The sequence below is a fragment of the Triticum aestivum genome, chromosome 1D, assembly GCF_018294505.1.
Source record: "Triticum aestivum cultivar Chinese Spring chromosome 1D, IWGSC CS RefSeq v2.1, whole genome shotgun sequence".
NCBI lineage: Eukaryota > Viridiplantae > Streptophyta > Magnoliopsida > Poales > Poaceae > Triticum > Triticum aestivum.
The window spans coordinates 375,561,508-375,571,919 of NC_057796.1; the positions used below are offsets into that span (position 1 = coordinate 375,561,508).

Consider the following 10,412-nt stretch of genomic DNA (forward strand, 5'->3'; position numbering starts at 1 on the left):
TTCGCGCCATCCCGCGTTGATCGATTTCCTTCTCTCCCATCCCCGCCCCGATTTCCCCTGCACCACGACGCCCGCTTTGCCCCACTTTTGCGTCCGACTCAGACTGTCTCGCTAGAAATGGTCGATTTGAGCGTTCCCAGTGAGCCATGCTCTAGGCTGCTTTAAGGTTCGTGCCGATGCAAGCCAGGCCTCCCTTTATGCAACCAAAGAGCTTTTTTTTTCGTATCAAGCGGGCTTGTTTGGGGGTACTGCAAGCAACCAAACACACCCACGAAAACTTTTAAAACCACTCCATAGAGGAAGGGACAATTTGGCTCTCAGGTTGAGATGCTCGTGTGGATGAATAGTAAAATCAAAAAAATAGCACCCAATTAAAAAATTCTGATTTTTTGGCATGCAAGATTCTCGAATGCATGACATTCGTGCAAAATTCGTTGGTGTTAGATACTTGAGTAGCTCTTAGAAAAAAATTGGCCTGTGAGGAAGTTTGAAAAAAATGCATTGTTCAGAGCTTATTTAGTCCTTTTGCCACCAGCTTCTCGAATTTGTTTTGCCTACGAATTTTTGCATGCTCCTCGCATGCTATACCATCTTGCATGAAAAAAATCCAGAATTTTGAATTTATTTGCTATTTTAGAAACTTTTTAAAATGGTTCAGATAGATACAATATTGGCCCGTCCTATTAGCGAAGTGCCAGAGACTGCATCCATGCTACCATGTCAACTAATATGTATCGCTGCGAGCATTTACATGGCGATCACCCATCGAGGTATCTAAGCGGGTCGGCCGGTAGCGTAGTTTTGCGAAGCTTCTGGCTGTTTTTTATATTATTATTTATATATCCTATGACTTGGTTGATTTTCTTGTTTTTGCTTTGGTTTTTTCTTTTGGCTCATTTTCTTTTTTCCGTTTACCCCGTTTGTGCCTTTTCTTTCAAATTCACGAATATTTTCACATTCACGATTCTTTTGAATCCACCGGCTTGGGAAGCTTACCTCGGTCTTGGGAAGCTTAAATGTTCAGTATGCATTTACAAATGTCCAGTGTGTATTGGAAAAAAGTTCACCGTAAACTGAAAAGAAAGCTCACTGTATGCTAAAAAATTGTTCAATGTATTTTGAAAAAAATTCACTGTATTAAAAACTATTCAATATGTATTTGAAAAAACTGTTCACCATATGTAAAAAAAAATGATCAGTCTGTATTTAAAAAATGTTCACCATGTACTAAAAATGGTTCAGTGTGTATTTGGAATATGTTCACAATTTGCTGGGCCTACGAAGAGGTACCAGAAAATGGAATACCTTGGACTGTTTATGACCTGAGTTTTTTTTTTGAGAATTAAATATGGGCTGAGTGGGTACTCTGGTTCTGGAGAGCCCGGAGATTGTGGCCTTTGGGCTTGCGTTCGGAGGCCAGAGAAGTTTCCCCACTGATCCAGAACCAGAGTGGTCGCTGATTCGGCCCGACTGCCCGTATATAAAAGCGAAATGGTTCGGCTCATTTGGCTAGAACCCTAGTCGCGCACGAACCCCCCTCCGCCGCCGACCTCGCGTCTTCTCCTGTGCATCTCGGAGGTAAGGCTTCCCCCAATCCAATCCCGTCCTTTTCGCACTCAATTCTGCGCCAGGCAAGGCCCCTGCTGCAGCGATCTCGTTGGAAATCCGTGTTGTTCTGCGGTAGGGGAATTATTTGTTGGATGCCGAGACGAGTGTCCCTGATTGTTTTTCGTAGATCTGTGCGGTATAGGTTGCTTGGTTGTCGCGTATATATGTTGCTTAATTGTTGCTCCGCTAGATCTCTAGCTTGCACCTGCGCGCCAGGTTTCAGGAGATCTGATTTCCCCATTTAGAAACACGGCAGGTCATTCCTGCGTGGATTCTTGTTTACCTAGTGAAGAAACCACCTCCGGGGCTTCAAAGGCCCGACTCTAAGATGCACGGGAGGGTCCTGTTTATTATTGTTCTTTTCATCCATAACTGAATTTACATGCATAACTCCATTCATTCACTCAAATCCTCCGATGTTCATCTCTCATTTCCGAGTGGGAAATAATTGCTATGGTATTTAGTGATTTCATGTCGTAGCTACGTGCTCTCTTTTGGCCTTGAACCCTAGTAATTTTGGCACTCTGTATTTTTGATTTTCCATGTTTCTTGCTGTTGATCTTGTTGGATCTGACAGTACGCCCACTCCCATCTTTTCACCATATAGTTAGCCCGCCATGGCATTTAACTGTAATTCTGTTTGTTTTCAGGTGCTTCTTGGTTTCCACGATGAAGCTGATCGCTGCCTACCTCCTCGCCTATCTTGGTGGGAACTCTTCCCCAAGTGCCGCTGATGTCAAGAACATCCTGGACTCAGGTAATTCTTCTTTGTTGGGTGCAAGTTATACTGGTTCAGATACACTTTACTAGGGCAATGCCTCTAGCTTTTCTTATGGTTGACGATTTAGCATGGTATAAAAGATAAAATATTTGCTGCACTCTTTTCTGTTGCTGAATATAACATAAATCAAATCTTTTCACTTTCAGTCAGGTTATTGAGTAACTTATTGCTAGTTATGATTATGGTCGCATATTGAAACTTTTCAATTTGGGTCCTTCATGAGAGGATGTGAGACCAAAAAAATGCTTATTGCCTTTGTTATTCATGTGAGAATCTAGTTATGATATTGTGCATATCATTTGACTTGGAAATTGCTTGTTACAGTTGGTGCTGAGGCTGATGAAGAAAAGCTTGAGTTCCTTCTTGCTGAACTGAAAGGCAAGGACATCACAGAAGTGATTGCATCTGGAAGGGAGAAGTTTGCCGCTGTGCCTTCAGGTGGGGGTGCCATTGCTGTGGGAGCTCCAGCTGCTGCATCTGGTGGTGGCGCAGCACCTGCTGCTGAGTCAAAGGAGGAGAAGGTTGAAGAGAAGGAAGAATCTGATGAAGTAAGTATTTTTCCACCTTGCAATGGTTTCTCAGTTACTTTAGTTCTGCGCTCCATAAGTTATTCTAGCTGGACTTACATTATAGCAAGAATCCAACATTCAACTTTGTTCAACTGTTGTTGTTGCAAGTAGCGACTTGTTAGTTTTGGCACAACAATTGCCATTTTGAATTCACTGCCTAGTCGCAAGTAGAAGCTGGCATTCCTTCCGTAGCATGCAAATTGTTAAGACCTGATAACTTTTGTGTGTGAATTACTGTGACCTTGCTGACATTCTCGTTTTCTTTATGCAGGACATGGGTTTCAGTCTGTTCGACTAAGCACTTCAGTCACTCCCCCCTACCCTCTCTTTACCCTAGTATCTGTCGCCTGTGGCCTGCTACAACGGCGCCTGCATAATCTAGAGACCTAAAGTTCATGCTATTTTGCTTGGGACAATGTATATGTCTAGTACCTTCGTATGCGAGTGTGTGACTGCTTCTGCAGCCTTGAGAAGTTGATTGATAATTCGCTGGTGTTATGTTTCTTGCATATATCTCGTGATGTTTGTGATCTTTTGATTTTCTTAATGGTTGATGTGGTGAAAGGATCTTGATTTTCTCTGGGGAGGGGTGGATCGAAGGAGTTTATTTCACATTACATTCTGCTAACTCATGAATGGATGAACGGGTATTGTGAGCTTTGACTAGAGCCATCAGAAAGAGCAGACCTTACCGGACCTATTTCTGAGACGTACCTGCGCCTGCCGAGCCATCTTCAGGAGAGGAATGCCATCAACAGTCCGTTGGCGGATCAGGCGCCGGTTAGACGATTAACCCCTAGTACAAGACCAATTGACATGACCCCTTTTTCTGTGATTATCAGCTCAGTACTCGACTGATACCTATTGCTGTGAGCTTAAATAGTTGCACATGAGATTCTATGGTGCTTACTCAATGCTTCGTATTGCTGAGGGGGCTTAGATTCATTGATTAATGTGTGGATTTTTCTTCATGTGATCCCAAATTCTATCATGCCACGCCCTTCAGCAACAACTAGATGTAGCAACCACTGGAATGGTAGATGTAGCAATCATGTTTTGTCATAGCATGATGCCCTCGTGATGTTTGGCTCTTCAATGCCGATATGCTGCTCTAGCTTAATATTACTAAATTACTCCCGTCCTGATCTACTAGTCCTCCTTTTATGTCATATTTTGACCATGATTTTATCTAATAAAATATGTATTATCCATAGCGAACATAATATAATTGAAAACTACATTCAAACACGAGTCCAACAATATAATTTTTGATGATATGCATTAGACTACCCAATTGATAGTAACATGGGTAGTAACATCACACCCATCTAGGCAAAATAGATAATGTAGCAAGTAATTATTGAGGAAATAGATGAATTGAGTAACATAGGTACTCCCTCTGTTCTGATTTACTCGTCGTGGTTTTAGTTTTGACTAAAACCACGACGAGTAAATCAGAACGGAGGAAGTAGTTACTATGGATAACATTACACATACCAACATAAAATGGGTCTATAATCTAATAAATAAAATATTATATGACACCATACATGTTATTTCCCACCGTGAGTAGTCTTAACATTTCAAAACCACGCTGGGACGATCCTTACATGATGGCTAATCCAACATCTTTCCACAGTTTGGCCATACGCATGGATGGTGAGATAAGCAGGGTCCGTGCGTGTATGGTGTGTGAAGTGTCATGCATGTAGCAACGTTCTTAACATTGAACATATAAACCCTGCTACCCTACCCGCCATTCCAGCGCTATGGCGTCGGGCGAGCGATTCTGTTCACACGATCTATCACGGTGAGTACTTTTCACGCTGCTGTCAAAAATCCACCGGTTGTTTTCTTTCCACATTGTGCTTTTGCACTCCAGTGAATGACTGGTGGGTCTACTTCCCCGACGGGCTCAGCTATGTGGTCTATTTTGCGTGCGTTTTTGGTGAGAAAAGAGGTGCGCTGCGGCGAGCGTCGCATTGGGCGGATCGAACGTGGGTCGACAGAAATATCTCCCTCGTCACCCCCTTTCTCTCCCTCGTCTCATCCCATCCCGATCCTCTTCTCCATGCCGCCGCCGCCGCTTCCCCCCTCCCTCTCAGCCGCCTGTCTCCCCCACCTCCACCACCTCCTCCTCTCCTGCCTCCTCATCCAACCAGCACAGCCAGACCAGCGTTGTGGATGAGGAGGCGACAGATCGGGAGGCGGGCAAGAGGAACCAGGCGGTTCTCCTTCCATGGCCGGGCCTCGACCTGCCGCATCTTCTTCCTCCCAGTCCGGGGGAGAGGAGTGGTGGATCCGCCTCCTCAAGCGAGCATGGGCGCACGGGGATTCGATTCAGGGATCTCCTTGCGAGAGGCCGCCACCGTACTGACTCCAACCTGCAACCTGTTCCAACTCAGGTTTGTCTTCACTTTCCTTGGTAGGCCACTGGCAGGAACATGTACGCTGTTGTATTTGATGCGGCTAATTGCAATCTCTAGCCTTCCTACCATCCTCCCCTTTATCCCTGTTGATATGCGAATTAGGTATCTAGCTAGCGATGCCTCACTATATTATGTTGCAGCAAAACAATGATATAGATTTGAAAAATTAATAATCAAGTATTACCTTCGTTTCAACAGAAAATAAATGGTTGGTGAACAAATACATATGTACAAAAAGTCTGCACAAATAGATATGTTCAATGGAAATATGCAAAATAATAGTCCTAGGCATCCAAGATACAGTACTGTGTGCCATAGATATAGCCTAAAATCTAACTCTAAGTCTCTAGATAATGTGAACCTGTGCTTAATTATAAAACTTGTGATTCAAAATCACATGAGCAAGTTTCAGATTTATAAATATACTCATGCTTTCCGATTAACCATCCCAGCTAAAACACCAAGAAATATATCATGTTGACAACTTTACTACTTGCTTGCAGAAAGTGACAGTTAAAGAAGAACCAGATGCCACTGAAGATGCCAATGGTAACCATGTGTCTCAGTTTGTATTATATATGGGTTCTTTATGCCTGCCTTTAAATCCTTCTTAATTTTCCCTGTGCAGTCCTAGCACTGCCATAAGCATCGCAAACCACTCGAGTACCTTCATTCCCCGCGTAGAACTGTTCAAGAAAAGCACATGTCAAACCAAGTTCGTCTTTCTCTCTGCAAACCTGCTCAAAAATAGTAGTCGTCCATTGAGACTTATTAGTCCATTGTTTCCCATATCTCAGCAGCGCGGAGGAGCCGGCTTCCCGTGTCAGAGTTGTGTGTAATTGCGGGCTACTTCACCATCATCAGCCCATTGGCAGGTATGCTAGCTCCTACTCTTCTCTTCTTTGATGCGAATGCACAAAAGGTGACGCTCAAATCTGGAGAGTAGCCAATGAGATGTAGTTTTAAATTTTGTCTTTCTGCTGCAGTATTGTAGGGATGGACATATGGATTGAGTGGTACCCTCCTGAAAGATACACATCTCAGCAGCCAAGAACTTCAATAAAAATGTATATCCCAACTCCTTTTATAATCTTGAATGCTTCTCGGTCAATGTCGGTGTCACTTCCAGTCTTGGTTGCTACCAGGATCCCAGGTGCAAACTTCATGGAGGCATAATGGCTCTATACTAGCTTCTCTTGATGAATGAAGTAGTGCTGCTGATATGGACTATCTGAACAATCCACATTAGGTGGGTTTCTGCAATTAGTAAAAAAAAATGACTAACGCAGTTAGCGGACTACATGGGTGCACTGACCAAGCTCTATTTATATTACCCGTTTTCCGTTTGAGTGATGTTACTTTGCTTGAAATTTTGAGATTGCACTATTAGCTTACTGTCAGGTCTGCACCATTCTAGATATCATCTTGACTTTTAACTTCTTCAAATGCAATATTAGATAACATAAATAGGAAAAAATATCAAATTGTGAAACTGTAAGTAATAGCCTCACCTAAATATTGATCTGTTGTGTTATTTCAGGGAAGAGGTATGAAATTCTCAACTTAGGAAGGAACATCCAACCTGTAATGTGTCGATCACTAACTAATAAACATGAATATGATGTTGGAAAGAAGCAATTGGATATCAAAGCAAAAGGATCACGGCTCCTCTTACAAATCAGTGAAGTATTCTAATTCTGGCGATCTAAGCGTCGGTCCAGGGTGATTTACCTCTTCCAGCCACTTTCAGTTTGTTCCAATTCAGTCCCCTCTTAGTTTGTGCTAAAAGAAAGTTATTGTTAGGGATTTGAGTTTACCCTTTTAACGTGTGCTTGTGCTAGAGCAGCGGCGCTCCCTCGGCTACGCCTGGGTGTTCGAGCTGTCAGTGTGGTACAGGAGCATCAGCCACCACCGCTGCCAAGGAGCTCCAGCAACCACATGATCACTCTTGCTTCACAGACTATGTATGGTCAGTTCAGGTAATTTTTCCTCGGTGATTGTTGGCACCCAGGATGTTACAATCTTATTCATGATCTAATAATTAGCTAGGAATTTTTGAAATAGGATTTTAATCAGTTAATGTTTCTTCATTTGGTCCAGAAAATTGGAGGTTTTAGGATCTTTGGAAGTTCTTTGAGGCATCACCCTTCTTCTCCGCAGTTGAAAGGTGTGTGTGAGTCAGAGAAAAACACTTTTGCTTTATTTATGTTCCAACTTTGGCAAGGCATGTTTGTATAGGTAGTAAAAATGTGGTGCGAATGTTTCTTTTGCTAATTGGGGATTTTGATAGTAGAATGTTGTTTTGGGCTGGTGCTAAGGATCATTTAGTTTCAAAGGAAAAAAATATATGTGTGGTTTCTTTGCTTTACAGAAGATGCATTATATGATGTTTTCATTCTGGTAACCATCAGAAATTTTACATTTGATGGTGAATTTCAACATTATTTTGTTTGGATTCTGAATCGTGCTAGGCAATGTAGTCTTTGTAACAATTTAAAAGGGGTGCTAGGTAGAACCAAGCCATCCATGTAGGCTATGAATAGTGCAGCGAGCGAGCGAGCGAGTGGGCAGCGAGTAAAAACCTAGCTTCCCCACCCACGCCCACGACAGCACGCGACCGTCCCTCCTCCTCGACCTCCCTCCTAGCCGCCGCCTCCCCCTCCCTTCCTCCTCCAGAGAAAAGCCATGAGTTGTTTTACTGAGAAAAGAAACAAGTAATATCACATTCTGAAGGTTCATTTCCTTATATATGGGTGAGGGGTCCTTAAAACTGTAAGCATTGCAGTTTTCTAACCATGTACATGGGTGGTACGCAGCTAAGCACTCGAGCTATGATTATTGTTGTATGTATGGATTAATAGTGGCAATCACTGTTTGGTTCAGGCCTTGAGCAGCTAAGATAACTCAAATGTGTACGCTCATTCAAAGAACATGGTTCAGGCCTTAACCATGTATGTTTGACGCAGTACAGCGTGGGGGAGGCGGTGTCCTCTGCAGCAAGGTCTACTTGCTGGCGACCTCACCATCACCAACCCATCTGCAGGTATGCTAGCTCTTCAAATGGATTGAGTGGTACCCTCCTGAAAGTATTGTAGGGATGGACATATGGATTGATTGGTAGCCCCCTGAAAGCTACACAGATTTGAACCAATAACTTTAATAAGAATGTGTATCCCAGCTCCTTTTATAATCTTGAATCCTTATCGGTCCTACTAAACTGTAAATCATGTTTCTTTTTGGAAACAATATTGGACTTATACTAATTAAGGTAGCTACATGGGGACCTTTTGTTCTGCCCAGATTTGATGATTTCTCTCAATATACTGCTGGTGATGTAGTTGGCAATGATTGGGTGGGCGGTTCTTCGCATTGCAGTCTGTATTTAAGTTTGGACAATTGGCTGCTAATTTATCATGTGAATATGTTCTCTCTCTGCAGATGAAGATAGAAAATATTTGTTATATTCTTATCCAATTAGTTCACACCATTGTTGTGAGCAACAGAAGATTCAGAACTTTCAAGCTCCTTTTTTTCTTGCTAGCCATGAAGGTGATACTTTAGTAAAAGGTGCATACAGTACTAACATTTTTGCTATCTTTATGCTCCTCCATATGGATGGGAACTAAAAGGATGATGATATTATTCTACCTTTCAATATTTGGCGGCGCATATTTAAGAAAATCACAGCTAAGCATGTCACTTTCTAGAAAGGCGCTTGACTGGAATGTATATGTATATAGTTAATAAAATCATAGTGATTGATTTTTCAGTTCCTCTATTTAGATTAGAGGTGTCTGCATGCATATTAGCCAAGTGATTGGTCTTTCCAGTTTAAAAGAGAAAGTGACCGATGGTTTGGCATATTTTCCTATTAGGAATAAATGGATATGCCCATGCACGTATGCACACAGATTTCAGGTTACAGTGTAATTAGGAAACACATGATACCTCATTGTGCCGTCTTGGTCTGAGAAGAGGGGATATACTTCGTGAATATATATGTTCCACCCAACCGTTGATTTCAGAGAAAAGGACATGCACTTCAGTAGCAAAAATTTGATTGTTACTATGTACTATCTGTAATGCTAAGCATTTATTTGCTAATCTCCTCATCTGAATTTGTGTTTTGTGCCATTTGGCCTTTTAACTATATGGGCATCTGCAGATGGTCTGAAAACCAAGATATGCCAGAGATAATAACTATAGTGGCTGCTCCAGATGGACTAAGAATGGGACCATATCCTAGGCCTACATGCTAATATTGTACACCAATGAATGCTTCACTTATTTATACTTAATCAGATGTGTAATGATAAACGCGATATTAGCTTTTGTACCCATCTTCATGGTTGAAATACTTTTCTGCAACCCGTGACACATTTGCTTCAGTTTCCATATGTCTTGCTTCATGCTATCAACATTGTTAACCGTTTATCTTTATCTTTCTTTCCCTTTACAGCCTACTTGAATGGATATGGTTCTTAAGAGGTCATTTCTTATGCATCAGGTCCTGAAGGTGGATGTTGCTTGTTTAGATATCTATGATTCCAAATTATTCAAAACGGTTCATGTCATACTGGATGCTATTTTATTGAGAGTGGCTTCGAACAATATGGCATGAACATATTTGTTTTCTCTTTGGCCAACATATTTGTTTCTCTTTGGCCAATAATGAAATGATCTTTGTGCACATAAAATGGCCATCGATACAATAATTCTTGGTTTTATTTAGCTTCTTGCGCTAACCGGTTTGATACATTCTACTATCTGTAATACAATCCACATTGCATCATCTTTCAATTCACGTCTCCTACTTATTCACTACTAACATCGCTTCTAATTGGCTTCTTGCGCCATTGGCGCAACCAGGTCATCTAGTTTTACTAAATCAGGATAGAGGCAGTAGCACTAACAAGTCATTCCAGTTTTTGTTCTAGGAAAAGCAGCCACATATATTATAAAAGTTCATCAGAAGTATAAAGCACTTCAAACATAATAATAGTTAGATCGAGGACCAGTGGCGGA

The 10,412-nt window shown here is 41.8% G+C and overlaps 2 protein-coding genes across 10 annotated transcripts; both read left to right on the forward strand.

Moving 5' to 3' along the window:
- Positions 1–1,438: 1,438 nt before the first annotated feature.
- LOC542908 (60S acidic ribosomal protein P2B) lies at positions 1,439–3,469 on the forward strand. The gene is made up of 4 exons (XM_044594676.1): positions 1,439–1,578; positions 2,259–2,365; positions 2,714–2,937; positions 3,230–3,469. The coding sequence occupies exons 2-4, from the start codon at positions 2,278–2,280 to the stop codon at positions 3,254–3,256; spliced, it is 339 nt and encodes a 112-aa protein (XP_044450611.1). The 5' UTR covers positions 1,439–1,578; positions 2,259–2,277; the 3' UTR covers positions 3,257–3,469.
- Positions 3,470–4,940: 1,471 nt separating this feature from the next.
- Positions 4,941–10,189, forward strand: LOC123182187 (uncharacterized). 9 transcript variants are annotated; one of them, XR_006492055.1, is made up of 11 exons: positions 4,941–5,363; positions 5,891–5,936; positions 6,016–6,102; positions 6,185–6,262; positions 6,374–6,454; positions 6,928–7,109; positions 7,234–7,366; positions 7,488–7,554; positions 8,271–8,430; positions 8,826–8,954; positions 9,553–10,189. XR_006492055.1 is itself a non-coding variant. In XM_044594683.1 (11 exons), exons 6-11 carry the CDS (start codon positions 7,000–7,002, stop codon positions 9,559–9,561), a joined length of 507 nt encoding a protein of 168 aa, XP_044450618.1. In that variant the 5' UTR covers positions 4,941–5,363; positions 5,891–5,936; positions 6,016–6,102; positions 6,185–6,262; positions 6,374–6,454; positions 6,928–6,999; the 3' UTR covers positions 9,562–10,189. The 9 variants fall into 9 exon arrangements, 7 of the variants coding, with proteins under 7 accessions (XP_044450618.1, XP_044450619.1, XP_044450613.1 ...); XM_044594683.1 differs by having other exon boundaries at positions 8,354–8,430; positions 8,826–8,936; XM_044594684.1 differs by having other exon boundaries at positions 8,354–8,430; positions 8,826–8,936; positions 9,847–10,189.
- The last annotated feature ends 223 nt before the right edge of the window (positions 10,190–10,412 follow it).